The 14850-nt window shown below is 35.9% G+C and overlaps 1 protein-coding gene across 10 annotated transcripts in view; it reads right to left on the bottom strand.

The window, feature by feature from the left end:
• The window catches only part of A1CF (APOBEC1 complementation factor), a 92531-nt gene that overhangs the window by 50264 nt on the left and 27417 nt on the right, over positions 1-14850 (bottom strand). For 9 of the 10 annotated variants that reach the window (XM_006072979.3, XM_006072975.3, XM_006072976.3 and 6 more), the window contains exon 2: positions 10711-10854. The exons of the other annotated variant lie outside the window; for it this stretch is intronic. In XM_006072979.3, the coding sequence (XP_006073041.1) occupies positions 10711-10809 (99 nt within the window). In that variant the 5' untranslated portion in view covers positions 10810-10854. The remainder of the gene's footprint in view (positions 1-10710; positions 10855-14850) is intronic. 10 annotated transcript variants of the gene reach the window in all.

Below are 14850 nucleotides of genomic sequence, written 5' to 3'. Positions count from 1 at the left end.
AGGCAAAGCCAGGGCATGACTATAATACATGAATTTAGTTTATTATCATACAGCCCAGAGTTTCTCAAAATATCATATGTGAGGTGATATTAGGTAGTTTATAGTCAATGTTTTATTTTAATAGTTATGTTTTATTTTAATAGTTATGCATTTATTTTACTGCACATTAGGAATGTCAGACTTTTCCCATTTACATAAGTTAGAAAAAGTCTACTTTTAAAAGTAAACAGTATTTCTGTTCAAATTTTTAAATAAATTTTTAAATGTTATTGTTGGTGGTATGCATTTATGGCAAAAATCACACAGATGCAAATAGATTTTGGCTTTTGAAAATTTATCTATTTGTTTCAGTCTTCAAAGGGCTCTCACATTTGATCTTTAAAAAATGTATGGTTTGTCCATTGAAACAACTGTTAGTAAATTATGAATCATGTTCTTGATGTATCATTTTGGAAGAGTGACTGTTGAAATCTTATCACCTAGGAAGAGTTCTGATTTCAAGTTGTTAATTGTCTTATGAAGGCAGAACTAATTTGTTATCAAATGATGACTTTAATGATATCTTCTAATATTTCCCCTTTATTTTTAAGGTGTATGTGTGACAACCACCCTTTAGGATTTCAGTATCTCTGTAGTGGAAGTATTTAAAAGCAAACAGGTTTTTAAAAATAACTTGTGTTTTGTAAAGCTTCCTAGACATTTATGGCTAATTCGTGGGAATATGAAATTCAAGAATATCCTTATACAAATTTAGAAATCAAAGAATATATTTTTTGGAGTGTGTATGTGTGTTTCTGCATAAGAGAACAAGTGAAATGCCAGTTCACTTCTAAGACACTCTGTTTACATTTGCCCGAGGTTCACTGGTGTGGACTGCAAAGCATGTATTATCTTGAGACCAGGATTTACTGTGTTCGTGTTCGCTTCTGGCTCTGGGTACATGTCTTGTCTCACTGCTCCAACCTGCAGGAACCTATAAATTATATCTAAGAAATAGCTAGATGAAAGCTTTGGTGATTCCTTTATCTGTTTGGGGCTTTTATCATTTTGGAATGTGTAATTTATTCAATAGGCCCATCCAACGTTTTATTATAGTTGCCCTTTTGCATTGACTGACTGATAGTAGCCGGAGATCTGGTAAAATGACATAAAGATACTCACATGCAGATTTGACCTGATGTAGATAAAAAGCATTTGTTTTGGGTTAATTGTTCTATCCTTTTCTAGTTCAACATATGCCAAGGAGAATTCCAAATGCACTTGTTCTTTGAGCATGTGAGAAATCTTATACAGCAATTGTTCTCCTTACCACACCCAGAAGAATTTTTGACAAGCTAAGGGACTCAGCAAGGCACTAAATCTTTCCTCAGGAAATTCTTCATTTAAAAGGAAAAAGATTAATGAAGTGATTGCAGAGGTCTTGGGAGCGTGTTAGGATACTTGTGAAATGGAGTCTGACTTTTGCCATATTTAAACGTGGAAACATATTCATAGAATGTGTTTTGAGTTAATTAATAGGATCCTTAAAGGAAATATAGGGATTTTTAAAATCCAATTGCATATTCATTTGACACTTTGTCCATTAATTATTCAATACTTAATGACTTTCTTTTCATTGATTCACTGTCTTAAACTTATGCAAAAAAGAAAGTATCATTCTCTTTCGTGGAGTATAATTTCCCACAAATGGAAGGTCATTATTTAAACAATACAAAAGAAGGAAACTGTGATTAAATTCTAGCCAGACATTGTTATCTACTAAAAACCGATCCCTAGTCTTGTTCTCTGTTTTAAAAGATTAGCAGGGGAAGGAGAGGTGTTTAAGATGTACCTCTAAAAACTTTCCTCATTGGAAAACTTAAAAAAGAATTGAAAGTGGAATAATTCTCTCATGATGAAATTCAAGTTTATCGAATGCTCTGTCAATGTATTGCTCCACATCACTTCAGCTCTCTGCCCTGCATCTCTGAAACAATGTTTAAAAAAAGGATCACAGCTACTGAAATCCCACCCAGCTTCATGACTGTATGCTTTTGTGCTCTCACTTTTTTCTCTTTAGCTTATGTTAGAGAGTTCTCTTTGCATGTCATAATAAGATTTTAGGTGAAGATTAAAAGCCACTTATTTTTTGTTGCTGACTGATATTAAACCAACAGGTAACAGTTTTAAAAGTCCTGAAGTTACCTGCAAACAAAGTCTAAAGTTCAAAACTGCCATCAATGCTTCTGTGTGAGTCATGAAATTTACACCCTTTTTTAAGCCAACAAAACAGAAACCGTCATGTCCTTCTATTTTAAGGGAAAGCACTATAGTTCATATTTTGCACATATTTTGAACGTTATATGGAAGACCTCATATGTAACCCACTCCCTATTAGGCGAGTGGAGAAGGTATTCATTGCTGTTTGAAAATAGCTCCTGGAATGCGTTTCTATTCCTTGGGATGCTGAAGTTCCCATCTCATGTCAGGTACATGCACTCTCTGCAAAAGGATTCACAGAGCTGCTCCTTCATCTGGAGTCTTCCACACCAGGCTATGGCATTGCTGGCCAGTAAAAGCAAAGCTTCTTAGGAGCTTGAAAATAAAGTTAGCCTATGGGTGGCTGGAGTGGTGACCTTAAGGAATCATGCCTGTGATGATCTAATGGTACCATCCTGTTCTCGTGTTTAGTGCCACCTATTTAAGGAATTAGCATTCATGCACTTGATGAATGACATAAGTCCTTGAATAATGGGGACTGAAGCAGGTGGTAAGAACAGGCAACAAAAGAAAAAGGAGGACCCAAGAGCTATATTTTGTCATGGAGTCAAACTTATTTCTGTCCCTAGGATTTTTGTGTGGTGGTTGGAAAAGAATGTCAATACCACAGAGTTTTTCCATCTGCTTCTCGCTGATCTAGTCTAGTTGAAGCCAGTTGTAAACTCTGGGATCCTGTTACTTATTTTTATGGCATTGTTTGTAGAAAAAATGGCCATTTTGAAAGTACCCAGGGAAAGTTACTAAAGCACATTATACCAAACCAAAGAGATAGGGGAGTTAATTTGAGGCACATAAGCAGAGAATGGCCTTCTAATCAGATTAATGTTGATCTAATGCCATCTTCTGTACCTTTTGGCTTGTAGATATTTACTTAGGAATTGAACAAGTTAGAAAATTAAAATATATAAGTTGCAGTGAAACTCCAAATAAGAGAACACACGTGGAAAGGAAAGTTTGAGAAATGGGAATTAAAGTCTGTATTTTGTCCCTAGTTTGAGGAAATTGCTCCTGGGAGCAGACTGATGACTGATTGAAAAAGGAAGAGAAAGATGAAGCGCACTGATTTCTTATTTATCTGCTGTAATCTTACTGAAATTGAGGCACTCTGTGGCACCCCACTCCAGTGCTCTTGCCTGGAGAATCCCATGGATGGAGGAGTCTGGTGGGCTGCAGTCCATGGGGTCGCTCAGAGTCGGACATGACTCAGCAACTTCACTTTTCCTTTTCACTTTCATGCATTGGAGAAGGAAATGGCAACCCACTCCGTGTTCTTGCCTGGAGAATCCCAGGGACGGGGGAGCCTGCTGGGCTGCCGTCTCTGGGGTCGCACAGAGTCGGGCACGACTGAAGCGACTTAGCAGCAGTCGCAGCAGCAGCATTTAACATTCTATGCTATTATTTTATGTCTTGCTTATTTTCTGTCTTCCTTTGAGTAATTTTCATGAAGTTAGGCACCATGTCTCTATTTGTGGAGTAAATAAATAAGTGAAGGAATGAGGGTTTAGGCTTGAATTGGTGGGTAGGACAAGGAGGGATGCTCCTACTTCCTTTAAGGAATCTTAAACCCTCATCTATGTTATAGGGCATTTTCTTTAAGAACTGTGAATTAGAGAGCGGACTTGTGCTTGCCAAGGGGGAGGGGGAGCAGGGGAGGATTGGATTGGGAGTTTTGGGTTAGCAGATGCAAACTATATATATGCAGTGGATAAGCAAGGTCCTATAGTATAGCACAGGGAACTATATTCAATATCCTGTAGTAAACCATAATGGAAAAGTATATGAAAAAAGAATATATATAGGTACACACACACATATATATATAGGTACACACACACACACACACACACACACACACACACGTATAACTGAATCACTTTGCTGTACATCAGAAATTAACAAGGCACTGTAAATCAACTGTACTTCAATATTTTAAAAACCTATGGATTAACTTATAGAGTACTAAATGAAGGATAAGAGTTGGGAGTCAGCAAACTTTTTCTGTAAAAGGCCAGATAGTTGATATTTTAGGATTTAAAAAAAAACAACCTTCTAAAATTGTGAGAACCACTCATGTCCTTAAATTACTGCAAAAACAGGCTGTGGCCACATTTGAGTCACGGATCAGTTTGCTGACCTCTGGCTTATGTCTGTACTCAACTGTATAACTCTGGACCTTGTTTTCCAACAGTGAAATGGAAGTGTTGGATTATATCAGTATTAAATATGCATACAGCAAACATATAAAGAATTAGAATCGCCTAGTGAACCCAAGCATCTATCATCCAGCTTCAATAATGAAGTTTTCTTCATGAAACTTTCCCAGGTTTTCTATTCCTAACTGAATGCTTATAGAAATACTTTCTACTTTATGAGATTTTTTTTTCCTCGAAATAAAAAATAATCCATATTTATTATAAAGAGTTTGGAAAATAAAGAAGAGCACAAGAAAGAAAAAGCTTTCCTTATCAGAGATTACCTTTTATTATCTTCTAATATTTGTGTGTAAATAATTTCTTAAAATATGATCTGTAAGCTGATACATACAGGTTTGCTTTCTTATTTTTAACTAAATTTTTAAATTTGGACATTTTCCCATGTCTTTCTTTGAAATTACAGCTTTATATGACCATATAATTTGGAAATATAAGGGTGACATATTTTATATGACCAGTAATATTTTATTGGACATTTATGATGATATGTCCAATATTTTTAAACATTTAAAATTCCACTATGATGAACATCCTTATGTCTAAATATTAGTCCTTATTCCTTAGATCAAAGACTATGGTCAATTTTAAGGCTCTAAACAGAAATGTTGTATCCATTTAATGCAGTCTTATGTTGTCCTTTTAAATTCTAGATAAATTAATTTTCATTGCAATTACTTGATATGCATTTTAGGCCAGCTGCTATAATTTATACTTCTGTAATCTCAAGGACTAATACTAACACATTGTGTTTTATAATAAGGATTAGGGGAAAAAAGCAAAGAAAATTTTGTTAAAAACAACCACTGCATTAGACAAACAGTAGGACTGACATACCACATAAATATTAGTGTTGTAATAATTTTTAGAAAATAGATGATCTATAGGGTAATTGGACAAAGTATTAACACACACCATATTTTAAATCACTTAAAAATACTATATAACCATCGGGTCTTCTTTAAAATATATTCAGACTACTTATGAGTGATCTTTATTAACTATATATTTAGACTTCCCTGTAGCAGAACTGGTGTAAACTGACTCCACATTGGGTAGAAAGTTGTCTGAAAATATTCGTCTATGAAAATGTATTTTTCTAGTTTTAAGGAGAAAATTCTGGAAAAAAGGCTCATCAGATGTCACTGAGTTGATGACCCACACTAGTAATACATTCTGGAGGAAAGGATCATCGTAATGTTATTTTTTTTCCCCTGTGAGTCTCAAATATATGGTAGTTTTGGAAGATCTGGGAAGTACAGTTAAGAGTGGAAAAGTGAAAAAAAACTCCATATCTAATTCCATTGCCTAGAGACAGATTTTATTTACAGGTTAACATTGCAGCACACATCTGAAATCTCTCTATGTGGCATAATGAGACCAAGTTGAAAGTTTAGCTTGTCAACATTACACAATTTTTATAGCAATATTTATTGAACCTCTATTCATTAAAATTATTTTATCATTTAAAGAAATTTGATAAAAATTTTAGTTATCAATTCTAAAGATATCCAATTATTATTTAAAAAGAATATCACAAGGCTTATTTTCAGATCCTCATGAGCACGTTTTATTGCATCAGTGTGGATATAAGAGACTGACTCATGTTATTAAGTAACCTGCAAAATTCTATTTTTGGCAGCTGTATTTGTCCTGCTAGTGATAAGAGTGCACAGATTAGTCACACTCTCTTTTTGGAATTCTTGTTTTGCAAGTATTCAGCATTCAATATCAGAGACTGCAAAGGTACAGCTGAAGCAAATCCTTCAAACCCTAACTTAGTGAATACTGTAATATTTAAAAATATCATTATATAGGTACAACTCCCTGAATTGTATTAATATACTTATTAATGTCTGCGCTTTTGTACAGAGACTTTTTAAAAAGTACATCTGATGTTCTCTTATTTGATGATGATGCTAATGTTTTCTGTAATCCAGAGTAGGAAGACTGAAATACTGAGAAGGCTGAAGGATTTTCCCTAAACTGCAGAGTTTGAAGCTATATTTCAGTACATGCTGGTTTCTTTTTCCAATTCAACAAGTTTGCTGACCAATAACTAGATTGAGCATATGCTAGAATAACAAAACCTTGACTCAGAGTGGAGTAGGTCCTAGCCAATCTTCTGGGAAGTTAAGGCCGAGAGCTGTTAAGGGACTTGAGTTTGGGGTTAACATATACACACTAGTATATGTAAAATAGGTAAACAACCTATTATATGGCACAGGGAGCTATACTCAATATATTGTAGCAACCTACAAATATATATACTTACCTATATTTTTATATATAAATCTTAATCACTTTGCTGTATACCTGAAAGTAATGCAACATTGTAAAGCAACTATACTTAAATTTAAAAAAGGAACTAAAATGATTATTCTTGTGTGTGGTAGAGACTGAGTTAAATAACAGGTCTCTGATTTGAAGTCTTGGGTGACTTTCTACACTTTGCAGTCAAAATTAGAAAGGATTTTCTAAATCATTCAAAATGATTGAACTGGATCATGTGCATATTTACATCTTATTAGAGGCTTTCGATCTACATAGCAAAGGTTTCAGAACTTTAGGTTTCTACATCACTAGAAAATTTCTGATCCAGTAATCATTCTGCTAATAAATGATTACTTCAAGCGAATCATGTTACAAAGTTTAAGCTCAACAAAGTGCTTTTAGCATGCTCTGGCATACTGATCTCTCAAATAGCAAACTTAAAGATAACATTATAATAGCACTTAGTTCTGTAAATCTTGCTGGAAATTTTAGCCAATTGCAGTGGAATTATGGCCCATAAATCTTGGGGAAACTATCGAACTCCTTGAGCTTTGTTTTCCTTATCTGGAAATTGCAGATAATCATAGTAACTACTTCACAGTGTTGTGGTTAGGACTAAATGAATTAATAGGCATAAAGCATTTGGAATATAAGTGCCCAATAACTGTTCACTATTTCGTAATTGCTATTAACTTGACATCTAAATCCTTATTATTAATATTTTCTGAATATAATTGATTATGTAAGACTAAAGTGATAGGCAAATAGGCCATATATTTTTAGGTGTATTTTATTTGAAAACATTTTATATAATAAGGGTAAAATAGCCCTATTATTTTTTCCTTTTTAATGAAAATGTTCTTAAATTATTAGGTTTATGAAAAGGTCTCCATTGCTATTTGAGCCTTTTAAAAAATGTATTGTTATTTGCAAGCTTTTTATATTGCTTTAATATGCTAAAATGTTGTATTCTGCAGAATTTTCTAAATGATTACTTAGTGACATTTTACGTTTCATTTGTAACAGGAGTTAAAGATGGAATGGAATTCTTCTGGCCTCTGATGTGGATATGAAACTTACTGGACCAGCAAGCAGGAAAAGGAGGTAGAGAGACACTGTTTAACAACTTCTCCTACCCCTCCCCATCTGTGAGTTTAGAAAAAATATGGAAGAGTTGAAGAGGAATTTTTGGAATTGATTCAAAGATCTCTGGAGCCCATTGCTGGTGTGTTGTGAAATCCTAGTGCCCCCTAAGTGGGAGGAATTTTGAGGTGCTTCTCAGCTCACCTAAAGCAGAGGCGGGGAGTAAGGAAAAAGCTCATGGAGCTTGCTATGTACTCCCTGCAGTTGGGAACACCCAAGGATGGTAGGTCTAACTTACCCCTGGAGCATCTCATGGTGAGCAATAGGCTGGCCATTTGCTTTGATGTTGGTGAGAAGAACTGGTGAGAAGAACTGGTTGCTTCATCTCACCTGCACTTGCAGATTTTACTGGGTCAGAATGTGAGTTTCCAGGGGTCTAGAGTTTGGCCACATGTAGGAATTAGGGTTGAAGTTCCATCTCCTCCAAGAGGGATGCTAGGAGTGTTAAAAAGAGCTCTGTCGAAGGAGACTGGGTCTCAGGGAAGTAGCCTCTAGCTAGAGGGACCCCTGGCAGTGGAATTCAGGGTGTCCCTGGTAGGCTGCTGTCCATGGGGTCGCTAAGAGTCAGACACGACTGAGCGACTTCACTTTCACTTTTCACTTTCATGCATTGGAGAAGGAAATGGCAACCCACTCCAGTGTTCTTGCCTGGAGAATCCCAGGGACGGGGGAGCCTGGTGGGCTGTCATCTCTGGGGTCGCACAGAGTCGGACACGACTGAAGTGACTTTGCAGCAGCAGCAGCTGATGACTCTAGAGAGTACCCTAGGAGCTTTACACACCTGCCAGGCCCAGAGACCAATGCCAAAAGCAGGCAAGCGAAAACTTTCCTGCCCCTCTCCTTTACTTTCATCCCTTTCTTCTGTTTCTGTTGAGTCAGGAATTCTAGTTAGTAAACTGGTGTAGGGAACTATGCTTCTGAGAGCATAAAGAGAAAAAAAATAGAAATTGCCTTCTACCCTGATATGCGTGGGAAAGGGAAATAGCTTTCACTTTGAATGAAGTTAAGTTTTTATTCTACTGGACTAGACATATTCATTATTTAGCGGCTGATCTTTTATTAGCTGAAAGTTACCAGAAAAGTCATGAGACTTGCCCTGAATTTCATCTAGGGGAAATGAAAGAATCAGTGCCCAGAATAAAGTTAAATGGACAATTTATATTGTTTTAAGGTAATTTTCATAAACTTCTGCTTGTTGAGGGTAATTATATATTCACAGTTAAGACGTTGATATTAGAAATAGTGTCACACTAGAAATGTTTATATATATTTTCATCATTATATTTCAGATCATTAGAGGTTTGTTTCCACAAGGAGAATACCCTTATGTATGAATATTGACAAGGGTTTAAGTGCTTTTCACTATCACTGTTCTTATATGAGTGTTTCAGATACAAAGAAGTTAAAAAGATGAACTGATTTAAAAATTATTGATTTATAACATTTATGAGACTGCTGTTTACAAAAGAAAAAGAACTTTTTTTCAGCTAACCATACCTAAGCAAATGTAAAAAATTATTCTAAATATTTCTGGTTTATAGACTATAAATGCTATTGAATTTTTTCTGTGGCTTATGAAAACCCCATTATGTAGGAAAAGACTGCATAAAAAATTTCAGTCAGACATTAATTTTGAAGCACATTAAATTTGGAGATAAAGGCATTTAGATTATTAATGATCCTAAAATAGACTTTTATTAAGTATTAAAAACTAATAATGCATTAGTATCCCCCTTGGCTTAAACTTTTAGGAGTCTTCTGTGACATAATACTTTCTGAGATCTTAAAAAAGACTAAATAAATACTCTTCATTAGGATGAAAAATTAAAAATAACTTTGAGCATTATCTCTAACAAAGTGTGCCATGACTCATAAGGTTATTACAAAGTGTGCTACATTTAGTTTTCAACTGATCTGACAAAGTAACTTGCAATAAAGGACACTACTATATATTTTATTGTTATCCACTTATGACTTTCATTTTCATAATAGCACAAAGTTTTGGTTAAGTCAGGGAAGTATGTAGGAAAAAGATAACAGCTGAGAATTAAAATATTAACACTTTGTTTTACTGTAAAAAGAGCAACATTAAAAAAGAGCAGCATTATTTCTTCAGATAAGATAATTTATATGTATAATACTAGTTTGCTTTTCAATGTATCATAAACTCTCTAACAGAGGTTATCATAAGGACAATAAAATGCAGATAATTCTGAACAACTAGTGACCATGAATAGTTAGTTTTAGGATATTTTTTCTCCTTTCTTTTACAAAAATGCTGGACATGGAGAGAAATTATTATATATCCTAAATGGCTTGAGTAGTTGTTTTGACAAAACATCCTGGAATAGCTATGCTGACCAAATGGTCAGTTCTTAGATCCTTCATCTACAAGTTGTCATACATCCATAGTCAGAAATCTCTCCGGAAATCAAAGCAAGTCTCTGGATAGTTTGTTTTCTGCTGATTTCTTGAAATACCAACTTGGTTCTACTTCACTGACTGCTCTCGGTGGTGAATTCCAGATGCCTTTTCTTATTCTAAATTGGCCTTTCAGAACTGTGATAGTCTTCATGACCGTGAACACTAGTTCAGCCTCCAAATGACAAGGCAAAATTGAGTTGATAACCCAGAGTAGAGAGAATATCACTTGTAAGGTCCCCTGCAAGACCGAAAGGATCCAACTTCCTCTGCCCCAGGAAAGGAATGTCCATCTTAAGAGTTACACAGCTGACCAGTCACATTTTACATGCTAGGACCACCGATATTCCCACCACTCTGAGTTCAGTGGTGAACCTCAGCAGATGGCACGAGAAATTCCTACCTGGACCAAGCTATATCCTGTGCGCTGGACCAGTGCGCGAAGAGCTGCTTCCTTCTGGGTTCCGCTCAATCCATCCCCGGATTTGTGATTTGATTCCATTGACAGTGATTATCAGCAAAAAATCAGGTTAATTAGGGTTGCTCACTGAAACCAAATTTAAGATAAATTAAGTAAATTGCTATTACCTAGTCCAAACGTGTCCCTTTCATGAAGGACATCTTCAGGAAACATTCTCTATAAATGAGTCACTAAGGATAGAGTAACTAACAGTCACCCACAAACCAGACCAGTTAAATGTCCTCGTTAAAAAAGAGGTTTTTAAAAATGTTCAATTTTAGTTTTGAAATTTAGAAGTAAAAATGGAATAATATCTTTTTTTACACTTAGATGACAGACCAGCATTTCTCAATCCAATTATCCCAGAATGTCACCAAATGCTCAAAAACAAATTCGTTCTTACCAATTAAAAGAATACGTAGAATGGTCCTTGCAAATGTGGGGAAAGAGCACTGTTACTAAATCAAATCAACTAGAATATGGTATGAGGAGCCTGAAAGTGTCAATTTCATTTATCTGTTCTGTTACCTAGGACATTTACCAACTTATCCTTCAAAGATAAATTTCTAGACCAGAGTGTGCTGGTCCCAGATATAGAAAAGCCATGCAAACTACTCTGTAATGAAAGTGTCACGTGGGGTTTAGCAGAACAAGGACAAGGGGTCCTTTTGAGTGGTGCTGAAAGTGCCTACTGACACCTGGGTCACATACGACATGGACCACTCAGGAAAGGGTGTGAGGCCTTTGTAAAATCTAAGAAATTACAAAAATTTGCATATGTCAATGTTGATCTATCTGGGCTTCCCAGGTGGCTCAGTGGTAAAGAACTTGCCTGCCAATGCAAGAGACACGGGTTCGATCTCTGGGTCGGGAAGATTCCTCGGAGAAGGACATGGCAGCCCACTCCAGTATTCCAGCCTGGGGAGTCCCACGGACAGAGGAGCTTGGTGGGCTACAGTCCATAGGATTGTGAAGATACGGACACGACTGAGCGACTGAGCACACATGCTGACCTATGTAGCTACCGATAGGAAACTTCAGCATTTCATTATCTATACTTTTTGGGAACATTATTTGAGCCCCATTCCCAATTTGATGGTTGCTCAAATCTACAGATTCCCAGAGCAAGGACACATCCATGGCCAAGGTCCCAGTTCACAGTGGTGAGAGGCCCTGGAGGTTTTCATGTTCAGAGAGGAATGAACGGGAGTGACTCAGTGAAGCTTCTGTGCTGGATTTTCACTCTGCCTGATGTACTCTGCCAACCAGGACAGAGGAAGCTTGTTTCACACTAATTTGAATCACATGCAAATACTATGCATTTCACTATATGGCCCTCTAAAAACTTCTCTGTCCTGGGCACTGGGGTTTCCTGTACTACTTTGGTTTTCATTTAAAAATTCAGAGTAAGCGTACCATTAACAATACAGGAAATGGGTAAAAAATTAGGTGACATAAGTGAAGCTGAGATAATCATTTGAGTAAAATGCAGCTTCAAAGTATTCTATTACTAAAAGTAATAAAATAAAAATGTTCCCAAATTAATAAACAAAAATATGTAATATTTTTCATATAATTTGGAAAACTCAATCAAGATTCCAGCAAGAATATTCATTAGCTGTTAAAGGGATAGAACAGTTTCTTGTTCTGTATATAAGCATGGCCATTCCTGCCCAGAACTTTTCTCATAATTCTTGCCTACTTCTGACCCAGATCAATTCAGTGCTCAATCATTCATTCTCTCAAGAAGCAATTAGTTAGTGTTGTCTGTATGCCAGTTTTATTTTCTGCCCAGCTTTATGGCACTGTGTTCTATGGACAGTTGACTAAGTTTCTGTGTTTGTTACTTTACAAAAGGCAGAGCTTTTTTTGTTTCCATTTTAATTTTGTATCTTGGCTAAGACAAACTGGAATGTATTTTATGATAGTGGTGGTTTGATATATATGTATATGCAGCAATTCAGAATGACTTGTAGCTTTACTGATACATTTATAGTATAAATAATTTCTATGCATACCGCAAATTAGGTATAAAATGAGACCTATATTTAGTTTATAATTCTAAACTGCTGGTGAAATAGTTACAGAAGTTTCTATGAAACAATATAAATCATCTTAAAAAATAAAACTACAAAGGCATTTTATATATATAAAAAAAGGCATTTTATATATATAAAAAAAGGCATTTTGTGCTTTTGGCAGCAACACAGATGAACCTAGAAATTATCATACTAAGTGAAGTAAGCCAGACAAAGACAAATATCATATGTTATCATTTATATGTGGAATCTAAAAAAAAATGATACAAGTGAACTTATATTCAAAACAGAAATAGACCCATAGACGTAGAAAACAAACTTATGGTTACCAAAGGGGAAAAGAGGGAAGAGGGATAAATTAGAAGTTTGGGATTAATGTATACATATTACATGGCACCCCACTCCAGTACTCTTGCCTGGAAAATCCCATGGACGGAGGAGCCTGGTAGGCTGCAGTCCATGGGGTCGCTAAGAGTTGGACACGACTGAGCGACTTCACTTTCACTTTCCACTTTCATGCCTTGGAGAAGGAAATGGCAACCCACTCCAGTGTTCTTGCCTGGAGAATCCCATGGACGGAGAAGCCTGGTAGGCTGCAGTTCATGGGGTCGCACAGAGTTGGACACGACTGAAGTGACTTAGCAGCAGCATTACCGTATGTGAAATAGATAACCAACAAGAACCTACTCTATAGCAAAGAGAACTATACTCAATATTTTGTAATAACCTGTAAGGGAAAATAATCTGAAAAGAATATATATATTCTCTATATATTCAGTTATATATTTGTGTGTGCGTGTGTTTGTGTGTGTATAAAACTGAATCACAGTGATGTATCAGTTCAGTTCAGTTCAGTCACTCAGTCGTGTCCAACTCTTTGCGACCCCCTGAATCGCAGCATGCCAGGCCTTCCTGTCCATCACCAACTCCCGGAGTTCACTCAGACTCACGTCCATCGAGTCGGTGATGCCATCCAGCCATCTCATCCTCTGTCGTCCCCTTCTCCTCCTGCCCCCAATCCCTCCCAGCGTCAGAGTCTTTTCCAGTGATGTATACCTGAAACTAATACAGCATTTTAAATCAACTGTACTTCAAAAACTTATGTTAAAAAACCCCCAAAGGGATTTTGAAGATCCAGAAAGAAAAAGCTAGTTGTTAAGACTAATTCTAACTTGTTCACTTTTCCCAAATGTTACTAAAATTGCCTTTTCATCCAGATATTCTCAAATGATCCCACAGTGCTAGATTTAACCCCTAAAAGCAAAGAGATCATGGATGGACTGGGATCTGATGAGGTTTGTCTTGTGTGTGTTACAGATGTTAGAAGGCAAAATCTGTTGTCTTCTAGCCAAGCTGTAAGTTTACTTTTTGCTGAACTTCATCTTCTCCATCAGGAAATAACGATTTGTGGTGAAATGACAAGTTTTATTTGCAAAACTTACCTTTAGTTTTGGTTAATTATTAGTAAAGGTGATTAAACATTTGACATCAGAATGACCTCTTGATCACATACAGGTTCACTCCAATATTATTGAGAAAATCTGTAGAATATCTCAACATAGTATCAAATCTTTGGAAATTAGGACATGAAAATAAAATTCAAAATTTGGACAAGAGACACTTGATCTTGAATGTTTATTCCTCAAAAACAATATCCTTTCAACACTGACCTAATCTAAGCAGTGAACTCAAATCCAAGATAAATATATTCTTAAGCAAGTCAAACTTTTGTTAAAAAATTTGGTCAATTTGAAAAAAAGGCTTTGCAATACATTTTCTAACACATAGAGTCGGACACGACTGAAGTGACTTAGCAGCAGCAGCAGCATACCTTATAAATACATCAGATCTGAGCTTCTGAATTTTGAAAGAGTAATTTCCAGTATAATTTATTGAGGCAATAGAATTCAAAACCTATACACAGCAGACATTCAGAGCTAAACAAAAAGCACTCATAAACACGTATCACTTATTCATTCAAAAGTTGTATACTGGGTGCATGCACACATGCCAAGTCAGTTCTGTCATGTCTGACACTTTGTGA

Source organism: Bubalus bubalis, chromosome 23 (assembly GCF_019923935.1).
Source record: "Bubalus bubalis isolate 160015118507 breed Murrah chromosome 23, NDDB_SH_1, whole genome shotgun sequence".
NCBI lineage: Eukaryota > Metazoa > Chordata > Mammalia > Artiodactyla > Bovidae > Bubalus > Bubalus bubalis.
This window is presented reverse-complemented; position numbering and strand designations above follow the sequence as displayed.